Genomic DNA, 23941 nt, shown 5'->3' with positions numbered 1-23941 from the left:
AGATCCCTGATGAGCAAACCCAAGGGAACAGCAGCAAGGAAAAACTTCCTGAGACAACATGAGTAGGAAACTTTTAGAGGAACCAGGTTCCAGAGAGTCCATCCTCTTCAGGGTGACTGTATGGTGAGGTTATTTTACATTTACAGCATTTAGCAGACACTCTTATCCAGAGTAACTTACATTGTCTTATTTCAGTTTATACACCAGAGCAATTGAGGGTTATGGGCCTTGCTCAGGGGCCCTGCAGTGCCAACTTGGTGGTCCTGGGATTCAAACCAATGACCTTCTGATCAGTAGTCGAACACCTTAACCATTGAGCTACCAAATCCCACGTTATAAATCATTGTTGTAACACAATAGTATAATATAACCAAACGTACCAAGTGTATTGAAATGATGTATGTCTATGATCACAACAGCTATATAGTTCCTATATACAAATCTCCATTATCCTAACTGAAAATACTGTGACATTTATTATTATTTATTAACTCATTATTAACTGTTTATGGGAAGTGCAGCAGAAAATGAGTCACAACTGCACAAATAATGTTATCGTTCATTCAAGACACAGCAGATGCCTAATTAGAATATGAACTGGTTAGTGTTTCTGAACTTATACATATTTCTAATTCAATATTATGTTTTATTGTAATGCAAGAAGGGAATATATTTTCAAGGTAGCACTGTGCCTATCTCAGGCGTCATCGGGCATCAAGGCAGGATACACCCTGGACGGAGGTAGTTCCGATAAGCGGTAGAAAATGAGTGAGAGTGAGTGAGTGAGGTAGTACTGTGGATGTGACGCTTCTTAACTTATTATCCCGAGTGTTATAAAGAGGCATTGCTTATGATTTTATATAGCATGTATATGCAGAATTATTGCCATAATATAAAACAAGCAAAGAATCATTGGACTTCTATTAGTTTTATTGTTTTCAAATTAATAATGTTATGATAATATAACAAGGAATCACACTCATTTGCATTAGAATGGCTGCACAAAGAATGTCTTCACAAGAAATACCTAAAAAAAAAATCTGGCCATGAGACACTAAATTAAAATATTCACAATGTTTATATTCCAGAGGTATCACAAGAATATTTGATAATTTTGGTGACAATTTCCTGTGGTATTCTTCTTTGGGCAAATGGGCACAAGAAACATTTATACTTCTCCATATGGCCTTTGTATCCAGTCTTTGTACAATTATTTAGCAAAAAAAAAATCTACAGCAGGTGATGGAAAAGACGTTCCCTTTTCATTTCTGAGCTGAGATTTTCATTTAAGTTATATTTCTAACTTGAGGCTATATGAGAAGCGAAACAGGCACTTGAAAGACACTGAATATGCACATTAAACTGTGTACACAGTCATGCAGTGATATAACATTGGCAAGAGGGCCTCAAGGTGAAGATATCTAAACACTGCACATAACAGCGTGAGTAATTCCAGCCAACTTGCAGTCAGACGCCTCTTTATACAGAATGCTAAAGCAACAGAAATAAAAGGGAACCGTCTTTAGCATCATATAACTTATATACAGTTTAAAATACATTTACACATCTTCCACCATTCGTTTTTTAGCTATCAAGCTTGTCCATAATTTTTGCAGGAGAAGGCAAAGCCATCCAGTTTGCATAAACACTATCATTGGCATATCTTGTAAATTCTGGATTAGTTGCATCATGTCTGTTGAGCAGTACCGGGCTCTTCTCAGGCCAGTTCGGGTATGACATGCCTAAAAACGAAAACATATCACTGTTTCTGCACCGAAGGAAAAAAAAATTAGACGGCAGACAGTAAGGCTCTCAAACAAAACTCGGTTATGTTGTTTATTTTCAACACAAATCTTAAAATTTAAGTGTAAGAGTGCATGAGAGTTGTCTCAGCTCCTGATATTTACAAAGAGTGTTTCTACATTCATGCAGTAACCTACTGTGATGTCGTGTTATCCATGTTTTATCCTTAAGTAATCTTCATTGGTGTTTCGTTATAAAATAACATAAAGCAGTGCAGCTTTCCAAGTATACAAGGATTTTTTTCATGTTTCCTGATTATCGGGGCATTAGGATGGCTGCATAGAAAGTATGTTTATTGCTAAATACACTAAATGACTAATATCTAAAGCCTTGTTTGTTCAATCATAATGGAAGAGTTTAATTAAAAGCCTTACTGCTTCTTTATTCAGCATTTTGAGCCTACTATAAACACTGAACTTCTGTAATATGTAGAAGATATTACAGAGAATGTCAGTATGTGATTCATACTAAACAGATTTATTTAGATGGGACCTGTTTCAAATGTAAATCCAAATAAAACTATAAATCACAAAAGTGAAAATGATCCAGCTTATACAAAATAAACAACTAAAGCATATGAAATTATACAAAAATGTCCATCATACTTACATTTCCTAAAGTCTTTAAATATGAGCTAATGTGAAGTTGTGAATGTGTTCATGTACATCGGAAGCAGGTCCAAAATCAGAAATCTGATCATTTACACCACATACTAACTCATTTTAAAATCTCAGGTAGTTCTCAGACATCTCTTACGTTCATGCCATTAGCACAATCACAGCACATCCTCCCTATGGAAGCCATTCAAAGACAAATAGATTTTATTTGTTGTTTTAGAATCGAGTGAATGCATGGGAAATTCTACCATAGAGCTTGTTTTCAATCCAAGTGGAAGGGAGGGTTCGAGGGAGAGGGGCGTTATTACAGTCCACTAGAGGAGTGTCCTCTTCGGACAGAGTGTCGTCATATAGCAGGGCGTCTGCAGGGGTGGAAGCTGCCAGATCCAGATAGTCCTTTCAGCAGAGAAAAAGACAAATAAGACTGGAAAGAAATGCAAGATGGGGCCGAATATAACTTAATTTAACTTAATTCTTGATAAAGGTAAGCTTTGAATAATGCATGAATAATATTTGCAGAATTTTGATTGATGTCAAAATGCTAATAGAATACTTGTAAATTTTTTATGTTTGCTTTACTTAAGAGCAAAAATACCTAGTAACATATTATCCTGACACTTACCTTGATCAGTCAAGGTCCTTGGGTTTAACACATGCTAATCAATAGTAAGCACTTTAAAAATGAACTGTTTAAACTTTTATAGCTGAATGAGCAACAAATTTGAAAGTCTAATAAATCTTGTAGTGAAATGCAAGCAAGGTGTAACGTATTTCCTAAGGCCATTTGCTCACCCGCTCCTGAACTTCTTACATGCCTTGTGTCAGCAGGAAGGAAATACAAGTGCCTTGGGCTGGTAAAATTAAGGCCCAGGTCTGCTTTCATTTTTGCATGCATATGTCTTTGTCTATAGTCTTTTCTGGTCATGCTTACTCTGCTTTTCACCATCATCTTCTCCAGCTCTTTGCTGATCTCACTGAAGGTTGGTCTCTTGTCCGCTTCTTGCTTCCAGCAGCGAAGCATCAGGCTATACCTGTCTCATGAAAGACAATTCATCAGCCACATATCATATTCTCTCATGACCATGTTTTGTGTTCATCAGTGCCTATTTATTAGTGTAGAAGACAAGCTATCTTGGTTTTGTATGTTATAACATGCATGTCATTCTGTAGATATCATTTAGAAAATTACACTGAAATGATATTAATCATGCAGTGCAAAGAAACACACATTTCTTCAGTGCAGTTCTCAGGTTTTTCCATCCTGTAGCCAGTCTTGAGAAGATTAAAGAGCCGCTCAGGTGCAATGCCTGGATACGGGTTTCCACCCAGGGTCACAATTTCCCATAACAGCACACCGAAAGACCAACTTAAAATGAAAGAGGGAACTTTTAGAACATAGTCACTGACATAAGTCATTAGAATTGTTTTTTTGCCATATTATACAGTATATGTACTTACACATCGCTTTGTGTGGTATATATATGGTCAAACAAGGACTCAATAGCCATCCATTTGACAGGAATACGACCCTGAAATGTGGGAATACAATATGTGGTACAAATATTAGTGAACTATATTTTTATAAAAAGCAGTCAAAACTATGTGCCTTGTTTCTAACAGTTCTGCATACATAAAAAAGGGATTTATTTGAAACAAGACATGTTTAGCGTATTACCTTGCTCCTCTTCACGTAGGAATCTTCCTCATAGACATCCCGAGACAAACCAAAGTCTGATATCTTCATCTTCCTGCCCTCTGCTACGAGTACATTTCGTGCTGCAAGATCTCTATGAACAAGCTAGAAATAAAAATATGACATTCACTAAGTGTAACTGCATTCTTATATACATTTTTATTCATTCATTCATTTTCTACCGCTTATCTGAACTATTCCCGGGTCACGGGGAGCCTCAGGCGTCATCGGGCATCAAGGCAGGATACACCCTGGATGGAATGCCAACCCATCGCAGGGCACACACACTCTCATTCACTCACGCAATCACACACTACGAAAAATTTTCCAGAGATGCCAATCAACCTACCATGCATGTCTTTGGACCGGGTGAGGAAACCGGAGTACCCGGAGGAAACCCCCGAGGCACGGGGAGAACATGCAAACTCCACACACACAAGGCGGAGGCGGGCCCCCCTACCGTGCCCCCCTATACATTTTTATATTTTTCCATATACTTTCTTCCCTCTCACACCTCTATAGTTATTCCTAATTGTATCTGTAAGTTTTCTGAAATTCTATTCTTGGCAGAATTTTTTTTAGATTCTTTGTATATTTTTATTCTTCTTCATTTCATACTCACTTATTTTTAGTGATTCTATTTTTATGGCACAAAAAGCATTTCACTACTGTGTGTCATACTGAGTGTGCTTGTGTACGTAATAAATAAAATTGTAATTGTAATTTAATAAAGAATACTTCATAAATATTCTATACCATATTCAAACCATAATATAAAACAGAGTCTTTTATTCAATGTCTGCAACTTCTTATCCAGTTCAGGGATCCCGAAGCCTTCACTGAAAGACTAGGTGGAGCTGTGAGTGCATGATACACACCCTCACACTTTGGGACAATTTCAGTCCAAGCTGCAGGCCATGTTTTTAATAACTAAATGACCAAACCTACATAGACAGTAGATGGTGCCGCAGTAGATGGTAACCACTGACCCAGGAGCTGTGAGACACCAACACTACCTGCAACAGCATATATATATATACAACCAATTTAACTAAGTCTCAGTGCAGGTGTACCTTCATTTCAGCCAGGTACTGCATTCCTCGAGAGATCTGCCAGGCGAACGAGATGAGGTCTCCCATGGTCAGAGCTCTTTCATCTGGATTCTCGAGATAGCTGGAGTTTCGGTTGGCATCGTTACCCATATAGCTGGGTCCCACTTTCCGGCTCTCTCGCAGGAAGTTTCGCAGTGATCCATATTTGGCATATTCAACAATTAGATAGAGCGGACCTGGAAAGACAATGGACGCATAATGAGGGCGCAAAAACATTAAAGGATTGCAACAAATGGTCATTTAAATAATTGAGGAACCTGCAATTTATGAAGTAAGCACAGATGAAAAATATATTTTTCTTACCATCTTGGCTACAAGCTCCATACATTTTTATTACGTGTGGATGGTTGACCTGCTTTAGTAAAGTGAATTCTGACAAAAGGTCACGTAGTTCACTGTGAGAGGCATTTTCTGTATCAAATAGAGAGAGGCACAACACATACATTACACAATAATACAGTGGTTCGGTTTCATTTTTGTATTTTGTGTCATTTACTTTAGAGGAGCTTAGTTATAATATAATTGCACTCACATTCATTATTGCTAATTCTTACTTTAGTTACTAACTGTAAAGCCACTTCGGTAATGTAACAGCTATGCCAATCCATTTCACAATCGGATTTTCTTCAATGTCAGTGTATTTAGGGGATGAATACTTCTACTACTACTAATAATAAGAATGATTAAATTATATACATTTTTGTAGCCTTTGGACTTAAGACAAAATTGGCTCCTTTTCTCACCTTTCAACATTTTAACAGCTACTGTAGTGTATCCTGCCTTTCCTTTAAGCCGGAATGCTGTTGCTTTTACGACCTTCCCAAATTCTCCTTCTCCGAGAGTTTTACCAAGGACCAAGTTCTTTCGTGGGAATTCCCACTTTGGATCCTCCTGTTAATAAAGTAAAAACAAAATCTATGCATGAGAAAATGATCGTGTTTGCTCTAACACTTTGCAAGCCTTTCCAAAAGTAGACAGACCAATCATAAATGCATTTCAACAAAAAACATGGAAGAATAATAAAATGTTCTTACAGGTATTTTGAAGGTGTCGATGGCCACCTGGTTTTCCATGGAGTCAAGAGATCCTCGTCTAACGTTGTTGGCAGAGTAGCTGATAGGATAGGACTGGGCAGGCCTGCGGAAAGTCATCTCAGCTGATGCGATGGGTGGTTTGGGGGTGCTCTTGTGATAACGATGGATGAAATAGGAGGAGAGGAGAATGGAGACGATGAAAGACAGAAGGACTGCTGTGGCTATGACAGTCTTACACATATCATCGCATATCTCCTCTGCATGAGAGAAAAAAGCACTAAATGTTAAATTGTGCATCAATTTGAACCAAAAGAGATCCATAATAATCACAATGAGAATTTAAGGGAGCATAAAAATCTGTCAACAGTGTCTTCTTCTAACACAGACACATGATTAATAACGCAAAGTCTGAACAGAAATACAAATGAGTTCACCTTTCATGTCATCCTGCTCACAAAAGCACTTCTCCGAATAGCAATAGCAGGTTCCATGTCCTGCCTTAATGCCAAGCATCAGGCCTCTCTCATGGCCCCCAATAATTGGCTCATCTAAAAAAGACAACAAATGCAAAAAAGTGTGTGTATCCAGCAATAACAGAAGTAATCAATAGCACAGAAAGTATACAGTCCTAAAAGCTTAACCTTTACTCACGGGTGCAATCCTGAGGACATATGGATATATTTTTGCGTTCAATCACATCACAGTAGCCATCTGGACATGTCTGCAGGTCTGGAGAACAGGTGGAGTAATTTTCTGATATCACTGTAAAAGAATGCATATGTAAACTTAGCACAGTGTTATACATAACTCAGCCTACAAAAAACAGACATATTAAAAAAATGCATAAAAAAGCAATATATATCGATATTAAGGACAAGACACTGTACATTAACGAGAGGACACTGAAGTGAATTATAAAGATGGATAATAAGACAAATCACCTTTTTCTGTGCCTTGTCTCCACTGACATCTTCCAGTCGAAGTTCCCAGTCCTCTGAATGTCTCACACTCCCCACGTTGTCTCTTCTCTGCACAGGCCAGTGAACGCTGTCCCTCTGTCCTCAAAGGATATGCTACAATACAGCCATAAACACAAACTCAGCTACACAAACTCAGCTCAACCAACACAAAATTCACAGAAAGTATCCTGCCAAAGTCTCTTGTGATTAGCTCTTTTTACCAAATCGAAAGAAATTGGGCCTGTTTTGTTGTGCCCATGTACAGCATTGAATTTCTTAGTCTTAATTTCATATCACAAACTACAGTGATGGTTCTGCTCATATGAATGCAAATACACAGGGATTTAAGAATTTCCTGGTTTCATAAGAATTTATCTATCTAGGTAAAAAAGGAAATGCTTATTTTTACATAAAATATTTGTACACCATATTTTATATTTTAACATAAATGTTCCAAAATAAAAAAAAAAGTTTTTGTTTTTTTTACACAATTATTTATATCTTCAAACTAAAAGATGAAATCTCACCCATATCTGCTCTATAAGATGCCCCAACAGCTTGCATCTAAAAATAACTGAACATGCTAAGTAAAACTACTAAGATTTTGTGTCCTGACTAATTTTTTTTCAGACTTGAGGTGATAAGATCATTCATTTGTTTATACCGACAGAAAAGGTCTGATAGGGAACGCAAATTTACTGGTAAAAAGGGTTATGTCTACAGCAGCCGCACTACAAAAGATACTGAAACTAAATAGTCATATTGGTGAAACTGATTTAAACTGCATATAACACACTTTGATTGCATGATTGATCAATCCCAATCAAGCTACTGAGCAGTGATCTACAAACCTTTTTAGATAATAGAACAGTGCTTACCTTCGCCTTCAAAAACGATGATGACTATTGTTTTTGCCTGAAGCTGTTTATGCTGCTCCTGAGCAACAAGCACAAACTGCACCTCTTGACATTCAGGTCTGCGTAGTGGCTCTGTGTCATTAACATAGAGAACACCAGACATGTCCTCCAGATTCCGTGCCACATCAACTGCCGTGTAGCAGGACTGAACGTTAGCCGAGATGTTCCTGTCACCCAACTCTAAATGGTATGCAATTTCAATACCCTTGAACTTCAAGCAGTTGTCCACACATACTTTACCAATCTAAAAAGAATAATCAGGAGGAGACATTGTCATTTAACCAGCTATATTTTGATAAATTCCTCAATTAGATTAATGGGTAAGAAAGGCATTTTATAAATGTTTCTTCATTACTGATAAACAGCATATGTGCTGCTTCAAAGGTCAAATGATCTAATGAGCTAAATGGACACAAATAAGAACCAACTTTAACCACCTGTGAGTAGGTCATAGCCTTCCGAGTCAACACATAGAAGTAGGTGATGTTACTGAAGCTAATAGGAACTGGCAAAATGGTAACATTAAAATGCAGCATCACAGTTGCTCCAGGGCCCCGAAACGTAGTGTCATTGACCAGATAGTCCAACTGAAATGAGCGCTTCTCATCCACTGAAATATTCCTATTAAGACGCAATTCTGCACAAAGACAAAAAAACAAAACAATTACATTTCCTTTGAAGAAGTCATAGTGATCAATTAGACTGAACCAGACACAGCATCCTTACTGTACTTATAGACTGTCCCTCGCACATTGCCAAAGATGAGCTTTTCCTCACTGAAGTTCTGCTGAATTGTAAATGTGTCTTTAATCCAGGAGTCATTAGTCATTAGCGTCCATACATACTTATTCTGACTATGTTCCTTGGGATAGGTAGAAGTTGTGTCTCTATCATAAACAAACATATTGCCAAATGCAGCTCCCTGCAAAGACCAAGAAATATTTATTAGACCTCGATTAAACGAATTACACAGGAGGATAAAGATTCATGAAAATCAAAGAAAATGTGATGTATCTGATAAAAATCATATGGTATATATTATAAATTATATATAATATATTTTACATCACACAAATGCCTTCAAATTCTAGAATTCAAACTAACAGACAGCATCTTCGGTGTAATGCTCACCTTACTGCGACTAAATTCTATAAGCACGTCTTCAGTGTCCGTGCCATTCACATAGGGGGCATTGTCATCCTCATCATATATATTGATATTCAGAGGAGTAACAAGAGTGTGCAAAGTATCTTCTGTCTGTATCAAACACAATAAAATCAGATGATAGATCTCCTTCTCCTCGCGGTCTACAGGTGCTGTGACTACCAGCTCAGAAGTGGTGCCATTAAGTGCAAATGGCACTGGAGAGTCTGCACACAACAAACATGAAAATCAAGTCATGATAATGAAGAAGTTGGACAACAGTATATGCTGAAAAGAAGAAAAATGTATGGATTGACTCCTCATCCTCATTTTTTTTTTTTACCATTAATCTATATTTGTATTCATCCTTTTAACCCTAATGCCGCAAAAATAAAAATAAGCTTAATTCTTTTTTGCATTTTGAGGTATTTCGGCACATTATTTCTATCTATTTCTGTAAGGAACTGTAAGATCAATACATTAGAATTTAGTCTTTCATATTAATACAGCTGATATGAGCAACACTAATAAGCTATGAGCAACATGAAACATCAGATTTTTTCTTATATCAGTTATACTCAAATAATGATGCTCAATCCTTTAAAGTTTAACATGATCCTAAAAAACAGCCTTTATTTTTGATGGTACCTGATTTCACCCTGTAGCTGATGGTGTAGTTGGGGCAGAGGTCCGCATGGGTAAAGCGACGAAGCTGGCGCAGAGGTCCAGGTATGCGGTTCTCCTTGATGTGAGGGTTTACGTCTTGATCAGGGAAGCACAGTTTCTCTAGTTTTATCTGGCCACAGGTAGGCGCTGTGGCATTGAAGAATGTAAGGCTGATCTCCACATTAGAGAACTGAGTGCATAGAGTTTTCTGAGCTATGGGAGCCGCTGCCACTTTCAGGGTCAACCGCGTTGCATGTGAAAACGAGCTGCTAGCTAGAAGATATACAAACAATACAACAGTTAAACAGACTCATAAAAGATTTCAGATTCTCTTACCAGCTTCTTTGATATACAAGAACCAAAATATATGCATTAAAGCAAACATTAAAACGTAATATATTCAAATATATACTGATGTTTGGTTTATATTCCTGTTAAGTAGGCTTAAGCTGTAAAGACCCCTTAAAAGAAGAAAAAGTTTTTAAACTCACATATTGATTCAAAGTCAGTCCAATCCAGAGTTTTGTTCATGTAGATCACTCCTGTTACAGCATCAATATGAAACCATGATTCATAATGAGCAGTTTTCTGGAGCTTCCTCCAGTACCGGCAGAAGTACGGCTGCTCTGAAGCTTTTTCCTGCATGGCGTGTACCTGCAACACTGGTGTACCTGCTGCCTGGCCAACATAGATGCTCTCTGAGTATTTGGTCTGAGGAAAGTACAGGCCCCAGGAACCTGCAAAAAATGAGTGGAGCAAAAAAAAAAAACAACAACCCATAAAGCTGTTTGCAGAGAGAGGAAGACAATTTTGTTGCCCTTAGTAACCAACAGGGCCATTTCATATTTGATATTAATTAAAATATGGCAGACAAGGATACAAGGATTTTCTTTAGTTCTAATTTTTGTTTTCTCATTGCAATAACATAAAACCAAGAAGAAGGAAATGTGTTTAATGTTATTTTAAAAATCTATATCAAATAAAATATATGGTGCGTTTCCAACAAAATATAGTCAAATGCATTCTTATGTTCGGTCATAAGCATATCATACGACCATGATAGAAACAGCAGCACTATCTTACATGTACAGCCGTTATTAACCAGATGAACAACATGAGGACCCCTGAAGTAGCATTCTGGACTAGACAAAACTGAACCAGACAAAAAAAAAACAGATATGAGCAGCCCAGGCACCACATTGATTAGGTGAAAATAATATTCTGCTTAATCATACCGAGTCCAAGCGTCAAGTACACATATACATATACATATATTTCTTGACTTGTCTTGATTTAGGCCAGTTCTAAGTTTTGTGTATAACAGATGGCCTTATCTGTAACAAACATCATCTAATGTATTTAAATAAAATCTGGGTTGATAACACATTAAATATACATACAGTATTTCTATCCCTTTTACTGGTTTCCCTCGATTCAATATAAGCTTTTTTTTAACATTTGACCTATTTTATGTTTCTCTCAAACATAGAAATGAATAAAATTGCATGAATATAAATTTGGTATATTTGAAATTTTAAAAGATCAGAAAGAGAAAAAATATAGATTTTATGTAAATTAGGCCAAATCTCTAGAGAAAAGTACATACTTTAACTGTGGTTAAACTTAACATGTAGCCAGTCATAGATTTCTCTCATGTAAGCATCCATGAAATGGAGTGAAAAAACGTTAAGTACAGTTAAGTGGAGTCAAAACTGAGAAACTTAATTATGTAAGTGCGTTTAAAGTTTTTATGTTTCCTAAAATAACTAAATAGCTATTCAGAAGCAAACATAAGAAGCCGTTAACAACAGTATAACAAGTATAGCAAAGATAATTATAATTAATGTAATACATATGTAATTGACATATACATATTCAATTTTTTTCAGTTTCCAAGCTCCAGAAACCTACATGTATATGACACGTGTCCTATGTTACAGCTGGATCATTCATAAAACCAAATGAGTTACTCAATGAAATCAAGAAACACATCCAGGTTTTAGATCAAGTGCTTTAGTGAACGACAAGTAAAGCAGTATCTCATATGACACTGACAAGACTCCTAATGAATTTCTCACATGTCAATATAATGTGGTTTCCGTTTCTCCTTGTAGTCACCTTGGGAAGTTTAATTATGGTGGATAACATAATACTATGAAGAAATTAATCATTACCTACAGTGGGGCTGTGCGTATTGGGGGATGGGTAATCTATAAAACACCATAACAGCCCCATGTGCTTTACGGGAAATTGGAGAGGCGAGTGTTCGGTCTGTAATTATATCCCTCTTGTGTTCCTGTCTGACGGCTGTGGGCAGCCACTTAGGAACGTAGTAATATCATTAGCAGACATAGAAACTAGATTTTCTATTTCTGTTGTTGTAGTTTAGGCTTTGGCTCTGGTTTCAGACACTGATTTGATTTAACTGTGCTGGGATGACAGGAGGTAGGATTGATGGATACACGGCGTACCTTCCTGAAGAATGAAGATACTCACAGGCACACTCCAAGCTCTTTTATTAAAAGCCTTGCTTAGACACAGGCAAACATCAAAAAGAATGCAGTCAATTTATAAGCTTTGTATCAAGGCAGTGGATTCACTATATTTAATTGTTTACTGTATAATCCTGTCACAAAAGAGGACAGTGAGATATCAATGCTTCACCAAAGCAATGTATAATGTTTTCAAAAGGATATATGTTTAAAAAATTATTGTGGATTTGGCAAAATAATTCACATTAAAGATCCTGAATTTAGAGTGCCACTTGAATTTATATAGGTTTGCTTTATGATACAGACAGTACTCCATGATTCAGAAACACAAAAGCCAAGTTCTGTTCAGGGCTACAAGGTTATCACCATAAAGAGACATTTCCTTTTATTTGTATAAAAGTAAATAAAAATAAAGTATATTCTTGGAATATGATATAGAATATGATACCAATTTAATAACACTACAGTATCCAGCGTGTCCTAAACTCAATCATATATACATCTAATGATGGATGCGATGGACAGAAAAATGTTAATTCAGTTCATGATAAAAACCCATAGCAGTATGTACGTTTTAGAATTTACCTTCATGGTGACCTTCATGGTAGACACATGTTATTACAAGTAACTTGTAAAAAAACATTTTGCAGCATGAGTTTCTGCACCGCTTTGTATTGAGACTAATTTGCTGGTTGTGGTAATTGAATTTTATGCGATTTCAAGTATTCACATTAAGACCATAAGGATGTAATTATGTACTGCACTCATTGTCACTACAGTATTACAGCACTGTTATAAAAATAAAAACTTTACTGTGTGCATCAATCTGACTATTTTGGCAAAACAGATATCAAATATTAGCTTGATGTTAGCTAGGAGAGTAGCAAATCAATCCAAGGGCTGCTAGTGTCCCAGATAACCTGCACAAAAATGACATCTCAATGATGCTGCTTGCAGCTTGTCGTCATAGCACTGTTTCAGAACATTTTAGCAGTTGCTAATTGTAGTCATGTGTGCTTTATCATATGAACAATGGCACAAAGAAATAGTTTTTGTTGATATATATAATTATCATATAGTGAGATTGTAGAAATTAAATAATCATCCTCAACAACCACCTGCTATTGGGTTTAAATCACAAAGGCTGAAAAAAGTGCAGATTTTCAATAAAAAAATACCCTACATTGTATCTACATCTTTCCAATTGGCACACAAGATTGTTGTGAAGTCACTGAGGAATAAATTATGCATGTTGTGCCAACTTATTTTTCCATTCTAGGGTAGCTAATCTGAGCACTTTACTGGAAAAATGCTCTTTAACTGCAGTAAGTTACAAACAGCACTTAGCTAGGTTATCAAAATGCATTATTTAGCCTTAGACTCCTGTTTCAAAAAAGAAGAAAAATAACTATAGAATAAACAGTCACTGGTTTTACAGACTGTGGTAATCAATTAGCTGGCTAATAAAAACTAACTAGTTAACAATACAGAGTGGAAAAGTGAAAACAAATGTGCCATTAAATCATACTTGGCAGACATGGCTGAGTTTAGGTGTCTCGAGCCATTCATACAAGTTAACACACAAGCCAGTTAATGTTAGTTAGCTAGTCAAAACTAGCTAGTTTTTATGACTATGATATACACAAGTTGTCACTGTCATTTGGGAGAATCTTCATGTCTCTGCCTCAATACGTGTTTCAAGTGACACAATCACAACTTACAGTATCTGTCATAATAGCTGAACATTTCATAATATCTGGTTGTGGTGTTATTACCATTAAGGATTTCAGGTATGACACACGCAAGCACAGGACCACTGTATTCCCCCATAACTTTTTCTGACTTTTTTTTCCAGCATTTTTCTTGTGAAAATATTATAGCTGGTCTCATTATTATTATTAATATTGAAATATGCACTATTATCACAATCATGATTATTCAATATAAGAATACAAAATCAACATATGAGTAGATAAGAGTCAATATTTATTTTTTAATGATGTTTAACATACAAAAACAAAGAACAAAGGACAACTGAATGTAGGTACTTTAGATAAGTATAATTAATTAATTTGACATTAATATTAGCATTGATAGTGAGACATACAACAAGAAAATTACAATTTACCTGCTGTAGTCTCTGAATACAATAAGAGCAACAATCTAGACTTATTTACATTTAGAGAAGAACAATCAGGCAAGGCAATACATTATCAAACCTAAATATACTGTAAGTGCATATCTCTTGATTATAAATATGCAATGCATTCACTGACTAGACCTTTTATAGCCACAACCTGGATCATGAACCTAAAGCACTATGGTGCAGCCTACTGTATTGATTTCAGCTCCCATGCCAGTTCATTATTATATGTACACATACTCACACACATAGGTTCAAAAGCAATATCAAAAAGATAATCCATTTGTTGTAGAATTAAATAAAATTAACTAAAACATTTAAAAAATGATGCATTAAAATGAATGAGGCCTTATTATTAGGTAGGGCTGTAAAAAAATATATCAAGCCCATTGTATACTGATGCATATTCCAAAACAGCAGTCTGTAAACCTTGGACAAACCTTGGACAAATTTGCAGTCTTGCTGAAGGACAGTGTGACTGGTGTATTGGCTGCTCAGCGAGTCAGCTGAATGATGAGGAACGCCCTCTGGTTCGGTCAGGACAAAGACACGAACTTGATTAGCTCAATGTACGCCCCACCACAGAGATTTAGCATCTATGACATCATGAGCTGTTACAGAGAGAGAGGGGCTCTTCTTTGCCATTCTCATGAACTCGACAGAAAGCGGAAGCAGGCAAACAGTCAGAGGAATCTACCATCACATAATCCACTTAGCAGTCAAAGAGTGCTATTCATGTGATGTTATGTGTAAGTCCTGAGATGCATTTACTGCAATTACCCGTTGTTCCGTTAAAGCAACATGCCTGCAGCTGAAATGACTCAAAATTACTACATGTTTACGTAGCAATCATAATAATAATGTTCATAATGCTCCATGCTAGTTTTGTACTGAAACACAACAGCTCAGTATAAATGGACTTGATGTTTGCTATAGTCAGAGGAGCTCATGAAACAAAGTACTGATCTGTGGGAAAACATAGCCCATGCCCTTTCATTCAAGGTCAGCGTACACAGCCAATATCTCCAAACAATGGCTGACTAGAAGTCAAGCAGTTCACCTGACAGCTGGTCAATCATTAGCATTAGTATTGAAGAATGGCAAAAGTGAACACTCTCTTTTCCCTCAACTAAATGCACATATCCTTATCAGTCAACTGTGGAGCAGGAAACAATGATAAAATAAGAAACTGGATGAATCTTTTGTATATCTCAGAATTAAAACGCAAAATATAAATCTATCATAATTCAAAAATGCAAACACATCAGTATTACTAAATACTTAAGCAAATAAAGATGACTGTATAATATGTGTATAATATAGCAAAGAATCATTAGCCTGCCACTGCAACGATTTAATTAACTAAAAGGCTGCCAATTAAGCTACAATTCAATTCAAGGGCTGTTATTATTGATCATTATGTTCCAATTTCCCTTCACCATTTTCTAATTATGCCTGAGCTTTTTTCCCCAAAAATTTATAAAAGTTTAACAGTTATTTGTAAAGCTTAATAGCATATTTTTTAAGCTATTTAATAAACAACTAGTACAGAGTGTGCAAATAACATACTAATTTATATTTTTTTAAAATCACAAACAGGATATTATATATACTACAATGCAAATATTTCAGAAATGTTTGTCTGAAATTCAGTCTTAACTCAGGCTTTAGAATCCTTTACAAGCAAAGGACTGCTTTAATAACTTATTATTAAACAGTCATGGCTTTCTAAATAAAAACAGGCGGGCATTTTAATGTAATACCAATGTAACCACCATCACCATCAAGTTAAGCAAGGAATAAAATGCATCAGGAATAGACATCACTCATTAGAAAAATCTAATTTAAAGTCTGCTGCTGGATTGGGCTCTACATTTAAATTTGGTTTGTAAGCTCTCTTGGGATTGCCTAGGACATTAGGACTCACAAATGAGAAACCTTTACACAACATGTTCTATTCAATGCCATTATTATCAGGCCAATTATCAGCAAATCTAATCTAGAGTTTAAAAATTTGATTTAAGATGGACTCAAAGATAAAAGGGCAACAAGGACACAAACAAACATCACAATTTAGACTTTTTGAGGTTGTGATCCAAGTGATAATCTATTACAATCCAATTGAAAGATCACTGTGATAATTACCCTCTCCGCATGAACCTGTGGCTTGCCCATGCATCTCATGCCCATGCCCTCCTACTGAGCTTTTCTTGTCTCCAAGAAAAATGGCCACAAGGTAATAAGCCATAAAGAAACATAATTTATTTGTATTGGATTTACCCTCCAGGGTATCCCTCGTCTTTTGCCTCAAGTCCCCCGACAACCCTACATGGAATAAGGGGTTCAGAAAGTAGATGGATCTGGGTCACATCAGCTAATTTCATTTCCCACAGTGTACCATGGCTTCACCAGACTCAATCTCCCATAATCCATCTGCACTCCCAAGCTCACAGTCACCTTTGTTTAGATCACATTCACCTGTTTTAAATGAATTTATTGTTCCTTTCATTTTTTGAAAGAGCTTTGTTTTCAGTTGTTCTTTGGGAAGTACATATTCAATTCTGTTTGTCTATGATGATATTAAGTCTTTATAATGTTACGATTACCTGGTTTTGACACTTGGCTTTGTGTTTATTGACTTTGTCTTGGCATAACCCTTAAAACTCTTGTCTGAACTGTTGAATAATTTCATCTGCATTTGCATCTGCAAGCTTTCCGTTTTCTGAAAGTTATAAAAATCATAGACTAAATAGTCATGCCCAGTGAAGATTATAAAAAGGATAATCACTGATTAGCCCTTTTTAAGTAACTGGAAAAGAGATAACATAAGCAAAGCCATTGCGATTGTTGTTCATTGTTGTAAAAGATCACTCAAATGCCTCACGAACCGCTGGAACATAATGTGTAAAGACTCGTGTAGAGAACAAGAGCTCCAAATGCCCTTGGGACATAATTTTAATCAATGTCTCCTTGTGCCTACACCAGAGCAAATTAGATTCCACTGATGCATGGGATGGAAATGTGACCCTTAACTAACTAAAGGATCAGGGATGGAGCTCCAAAAGGTACAGCAGCCCACAGTACACTACATAGTTCTCTCAGACACAATGCTACATGACAGATTCATCCCAGATTAAGGTGCTTTCAATCACTTCTCAGACACACTGGCTTTTATTTAGACGTGATAGTTTTGGAATATAAAATAAAAATGCAACCATGAAGTTTACCTTATTATCGCAATGCATCTGAGAATTAATAGGATATAATACCATTATGTGTCTTCTACTGTATGTCTCTGTACCAGCCTCTGTGCAACACTAACAGAGGCTGGCATAGAGACATACAGTAGAAGACACATAATCCAAGCATACAGCCTGAGCTCAAAAGCTACAGAGTTTGCGAAGCTTAGTACACAACCAGCTTTATTGTACAGCATACTGGTTAAATAAAAACAGATCTCATAGCTCAGGGGTCTTTGTCACTGTTGCTTTTTAATCCTACAATATATAGTTTTAAAAGAAAAATCTTCATATTTTTTGTCAGATATTTGACTTCTTTAAACTGTTTGCCCAAATATTCACAACACTTTAAATTCTAAAAGCTCTGTCTAAAAATATTTACGCAGAAATACACATTACTCTACAAGCACATAGCAAACATGATAAATAATGTCTTAAAGAATTTCCTTTGCAATTAATAAAGTTCTATCTTATCTTATTCTTCAAAATAACCCTGGCTTTACTGAGCCTGTAATGATGATCATTTCATTAAAATGTTCAGTCACACATAATAAATATAATCATTTATTATATAATATATATTATATAAATATTGTACAGTAAGCACAATCAAAGAAAACATGGTTTCAAGAAGTGTATTTCAACTTTTTGAGTGATGAATAAAAACAATGTTGGAAATGTAAGAGTAGCATATGAAAGAGAAATCCCTCCTCTGAAATGCAGTCTAATCAACTTTGTATTTGTGCAATCATACAAAAAGTGGTGACGATAGCAAGAAAATCAGCAAGATTTACAAGCTCTCTGAAAGCAACTCAAGACACAAGCTAAACTAAATCATATAATGTAATAAGTGGCTAAATCAAATAGTGTCATGCATCAAATAAGATTTATTGGCCTGCTCTGTCTCAAAAAGCAAAGGCTGCTGATGAAAATGATTGTGCTAATGCAGACATGGAAAGGGCCAAGCTCACCCTGATCAGCTAGTGCTGCTTCCTTTGCAGTGAGTAATCTCCTGTGGCCTGATCATGAGAGATTACCACTTGGGTGAGAGTGTAAAAGGTCAGAAGTCATCCCAGTTCAACAGATAGGATAAGAGGGTCAGAACCATGGATCCACAAATCAATGCTTCACAACCAAATCACAAAAAAAATTGGGTCTAACATATATATATACAGTATATATATATATATATATATATATATATATATATATATATATATATATATATATATATATATGGATACTTACCTACTTTTGTTCATATGTCAGCCTTGTAGTGATATAGAAAAATGAACAGATCCAGTGACTACAGTAAATAAATATAGCCTTCGCTGATACATTATGATCTGTGTACACGTACAGATGCAGTCAAGTTGCGTTTTACTGTGAATAAATTAGTCAGAGTATACTTGCACAGTAATTACCACCTTAATAATTATAGCTTTGTTTTTACAGACATCCAGATCTAAATCCCTAATGAGCAAGCAATGAAAAATTCCCTGAGATGACATAAGGATGAAACCTTGAGTAGAGACAGTCTCAGAGGGGAACCCATCTTCTTCTGGGTGACACCAGAGACTGGGATTTTGATCAATACAGTACAGGGAAAAGGCAACAATCCTACGTGTATTGAAAGACACAGGATACCTATTAGAAGTAGGCGTCCTGGTATGATTAATCATTCTTGTGTTATATTACAGCATATTCCTAAAAAATGTGCACTGAACTAAAAATCACAGCTAACTGACTGCATTATTAACATAGTATGCACAGCTGCGGACATCATTTCAAAATGCCAAAGGAGCATGTATTCATACAAATAACACATTTATTATGTTAGAAAAACTATGCATTCTTATCAAGTCACATATTATTCAAGCCACAAAATTTTAAATCATTGCATAGTTACAGTGATGTATTCTATGATATCTATGATGTTGAATTTTTTATGTTGTGGTATATGATATTAAACATGAGCTCATTCTGATATGACAGTATTGTGAGATAACCTCCTGGTATCAATTCCATCCTTCAGTAAACAGAGTATCTCAGTCTACTATAAGGTTCGTCCTTTCATGTGCTGACTCGAGGGACAGTAATATATGAATTGTTCTAGAGCCCAGACTGCCCCACCCAATAGGTTTTCCATAAGAAAACATAAATCTAATGCTGGATCAAAACAACCGAGCACAAAAGTGACACCGATACACTAAGCCTAGCCTCATTACCAATGTAAGGCGTACGCTCTTATGATGCAAATACATCACATCAACATAGAATGGCTCAATAAATAAAAGGATGAGTAATCAAAGCACATAATAATTCCAGCAATTTAGCTACAGTGCAAATGTCAAAGAGATATCCTGAGCGGAGATAGTGAAGATAGTGGATTATTTCCCTTAGTCAAAACTCATTACTTTTGCACCATCCTTTTTCATTGGATCACTTGTCATAAAATAAATGAGATCCGTTTTGGAGGTGGAGCTGCCAACCATCTCGTGTCTTTAATGAGAGATTTTAAGCCTCATCTGTTATCAGAGCTGTGTGCTCTATTATTTTACTGGCAGTATTTTCCCTTCAGAAGACAAACACACCGTGTTTGCTGAGAGTTCTGCCCACCTGCTGCACACCTGCCCTCTGACGGCCACTCAGCCTTTGTTTTCCTAACTGGCAGTAAACAGGGCACTGTACCATTATCAACATGGGCTTTTTCACAGCATGAACAGGATGTGCAGATACTGTACACTCAGTGCTTGAAACAGGAATGGACAAAATTGTATTACGTTCTGCGTTTTATGACAACAACGTTCATAAGCTAAGAGTTAAATCGTATATATAAAGCAAGCAGTATCACTACTTTTTATGTTTAAATTCTTGAGAGCTTTAACAAAGAATATACAATAACTCTCACCAAACCATTTCAGAATCATTTCCAAAATCATTTTCATCAGTTGGCTTTTCTAAATTAGGCACAATTTCCCAACAGGCAATAATAAATCAGAGTTCATTTTTTTCTTTCATGTAAGCCTCTTACAAAAATTAAAACCAAAGAAATTATTAACAGATAAAATAAATGGTTTCATCTCACATTCTGCTGTCATTGGAATATATAAAAATTAGGATAAGCAAAAAACAAAAACATAAGAGACTTACATTAGAATTATTTTATAAATTAAATACTTTCCTGAAGCAAACAGCCATGTGTGCTGTAACTAGCTACATATTAGACATACTAACAATAACTACATTAAAACATTAAAATACAAAAATATAAAGTGAAATTATATAATCAATTTCTGCATGTACATATATTACACATTTTAAACATCTTAAATTAAAAAAATAATATTTAAGACATATTTAAATCTTTTTAAATTAAAATTATGATTAATATTTTATTAGGATTATTTTGGCACTAAAAGCTTGATTTATATTATCAGTTTGTCACAGTCCAGCCTTTGCTCTCCATCACTTTCTATGATGAGGGAATATAGATATGAGGTGCTCACAGACAGACACATAAAGCAACATGCTTTCTGTATGACCAGAATAGGAATAAAACCTCTGCTATGTGCTACTTTTGTCTGCATTCAAACTGTACCAATGTGATTATTCCCTGTTAATGCTTTCCACGCATCCTCATCTACAAACCTCTGAGCTAGACTTTAAATATAGTCATTTTTAGTCATTTATAGTCAGAGGGTAGTGTTAGTGCAGTTGGACAGAGGGTTTAAAATGGGATTATAAAATATAACAGTGTATAAATATATGGCTTGTGTGAAGCATGTGCCCCCATTTCTGTAGTCACAATACAGCTTTCCACTTACAAAAAGGAAGAGGCACATTCATTTATAGCAGAAATAAGTAAGAGCTACAGGACACATTCACAAGTTGTATAAAGGCATCATTAATGTGTGTTCTGTGTAGTTCATGACTATTTTCTCCCCTGGTATTTGCAACATGAATTTTAGTTTACTAAATTCTATATTTAGGTTAGCACCCTGTGATTTCAGTGAATCATTGCCAAGACCTAGAAAAAAGGTAAACGCTAGAACCCTTAAGGTGACTTCTGTTGTCTCTCTGGGGGAACTGGTAAAGATTTAATTAAAAACCTGTCAGCAAAGCGTTCCAATCTAGTTCATTTATAATAATAATAATAATAATAATAATAATAATAATAATAATAATAAGAAGAAGAAGAAGAAGAAGAAGAAGAAGAACTTTTTTTCTAAGAGTACATAACTGATAATAGACAAGCATCAGAAACTGCTGATTTGATGAATTGACAATTTAAATGCTGCTTTGTGAGGACTGGATTTTAAAAAACTTATTCCTGGCCCAATTACTCACTGCATATGATAAGAAGAGAATGAAGCTTCTTTAGGTTCTGATTACTGGATCATATTTTCTTGTTTGTGGGTGGATGTGGTCTGTGTTTTTAGGTGTAGCCAAGGGTAGTCTCCCAGAAATGGACAATAAACGTATTTATTCTCTTATCATATTGGAAAATGTTTCCCTCAGTATTAAAAGATTCTATCCGCCATTCAATCTGATTCCAGACAGAACCATATCATATTAAAGTCATATACTGTCTTAAGTAAAACTTGTGTAACTTCAAATGGAACAAGTTTAAATGCACCACACGAATAGTAATGAACTGGTGTATACAAAGGTGTCATTTATTACGTTTAATAAAACATTTTTGGTAAAGGAAACTAGGCTTAGATCTCAGACTTACCTTCCCAGAGAAGCAAGAGGACCAGGACATGCGTAAAAGCCCGCGTCCTAGCCATGCCGCACAGTCATAAGGGGAATTTCGCGACAACCCTCTAAATCAACCCGATCAAATGTGAAGCGTTTTTGTTTTGGGGAAAAACAGACCCAATAGATTCAGAACTAAAACGGTTAATGCAGGAGTCCAAACAAGTCCGTATGCTGAGTATCCCATTGACGGGCTGCTGAGAGTGTGCGCTTGTGTGTGTGTGTGTGTGTGTGCGCGCTAGTGTGCGTGAGTGTATGTGTGTGGCGACACGCAGGGGGAGGATCAACTCAGCGCACACGCATCTACAGCATCACCAACATTCTCGGATTCCCTAAACAAAGAGGTTAATTAAAAGACATTTATGTCTAACCTATCTATCATAACTTATACAGTATGAAGTTCCCAGAGCTGAATTAACGCATACATTGTGGAGTTTAACTCATACAGTGTTCAAATCACATTAAGTTTGCTGTTTTTTTGTGTATGGTAGGCTGAGCACATGAGCTCAATGCTTGTATGACACTGATCCATTAGTCTGCTTAGTTAGTCTAACAGTCCTTGTAACCAAAGAATACATTTTCCATGAATTCTACAACATTTTATAGGCCACTTCCCAATAAACAATGCTTGTGTTGGCTTTCCGATGCAAGATGCAATCACTCTTACACTGACTTAGGAACAGAACAAACAGAAAAAGCTTATGACAGTAAACATAGGCAGTAAACAGGGCAAACATGACGCTGCACTGATGACATATTAACAGAACACAAAGACAGCCAGATGGAGACGGCTGATGAATAGAAATGTTGCTAGTAGGTTAAAATATAAGGTTATTTGTCCCATGTGTAGGCTATAGGCTGACATCTATTGCATGAAAGTTTCACTAAAGCAAGTAGATCATAGTCTAGATAAATATTTTTAGTAATATTTCAATGATAGATTTGAATGATAATAATAATAATAATAATAATAATAATAATAATAATAATTATTATTATTATTGTTGTTGTTGTTATTGTTATTATTATTATTATTATTATTATTATTATTATTATTAGTAGTAGTAGTAGTAGTAGTAGTAGTAGTTTAGTACACAGCTGTTAAATGTGCCATCAGAATCCTGCACCTTGTTTATCATGCATCCTTAAAATAACAAAATAATAATAAAACATAATGCAGTAGTCTTGGCTTTGCTTATTTGACAATAGGTGACCCTCTGGTGTTACTCAATCTTCTGTTATCTGTTTGCCAATTTCTAAGTTCTAGGTCAACAGTTATTCAGCCTGTTTTTGACAGAATGTTGGGTGCAGTTCAGCAGTGGTAGTGCTGTACATTATAGGCTAGTGTTAAGGCTCTTTGGT

The 23941-nt window shown here is 35.8% G+C and overlaps 1 protein-coding gene across 1 annotated transcript; it reads right to left on the bottom strand.

The window, feature by feature from the left end:
• Window positions 1-912: 912 nt before the first annotated feature.
• ret (ret proto-oncogene receptor tyrosine kinase) lies at window positions 913-22810 on the bottom strand. Its single transcript, XM_060872633.1, has 20 exons — window positions 22557-22810; window positions 10436-10681; window positions 9927-10217; window positions 9267-9505; window positions 8862-9057; window positions 8573-8772; window positions 8097-8379; window positions 7201-7332; window positions 6911-7021; window positions 6694-6807; window positions 6260-6516; window positions 5969-6116; window positions 5529-5636; window positions 5187-5401; window positions 4096-4218; window positions 3879-3949; window positions 3649-3786; window positions 3352-3451; window positions 2669-2816; window positions 913-1742 (listed from the first exon to the last, which is right to left on the bottom strand). The coding sequence occupies exons 1-20, from the start codon at window positions 22609-22611 to the stop codon at window positions 1585-1587; spliced, it is 3333 nt and encodes a 1110-aa protein (XP_060728616.1). The 5' UTR covers window positions 22612-22810; the 3' UTR covers window positions 913-1584.
• Between the last annotated feature and the right edge of the window lie 1131 nt (window positions 22811-23941).

This window comes from Tachysurus vachellii, chromosome 6, assembly GCF_030014155.1.
Source record: "Tachysurus vachellii isolate PV-2020 chromosome 6, HZAU_Pvac_v1, whole genome shotgun sequence".
In the NCBI taxonomy this organism is placed as follows: domain Eukaryota; kingdom Metazoa; phylum Chordata; class Actinopteri; order Siluriformes; family Bagridae; genus Tachysurus; species Tachysurus vachellii.
Note: the sequence above shows the minus strand (reverse complement) of the source record. Positions and strands in the feature narration are given on the sequence as shown.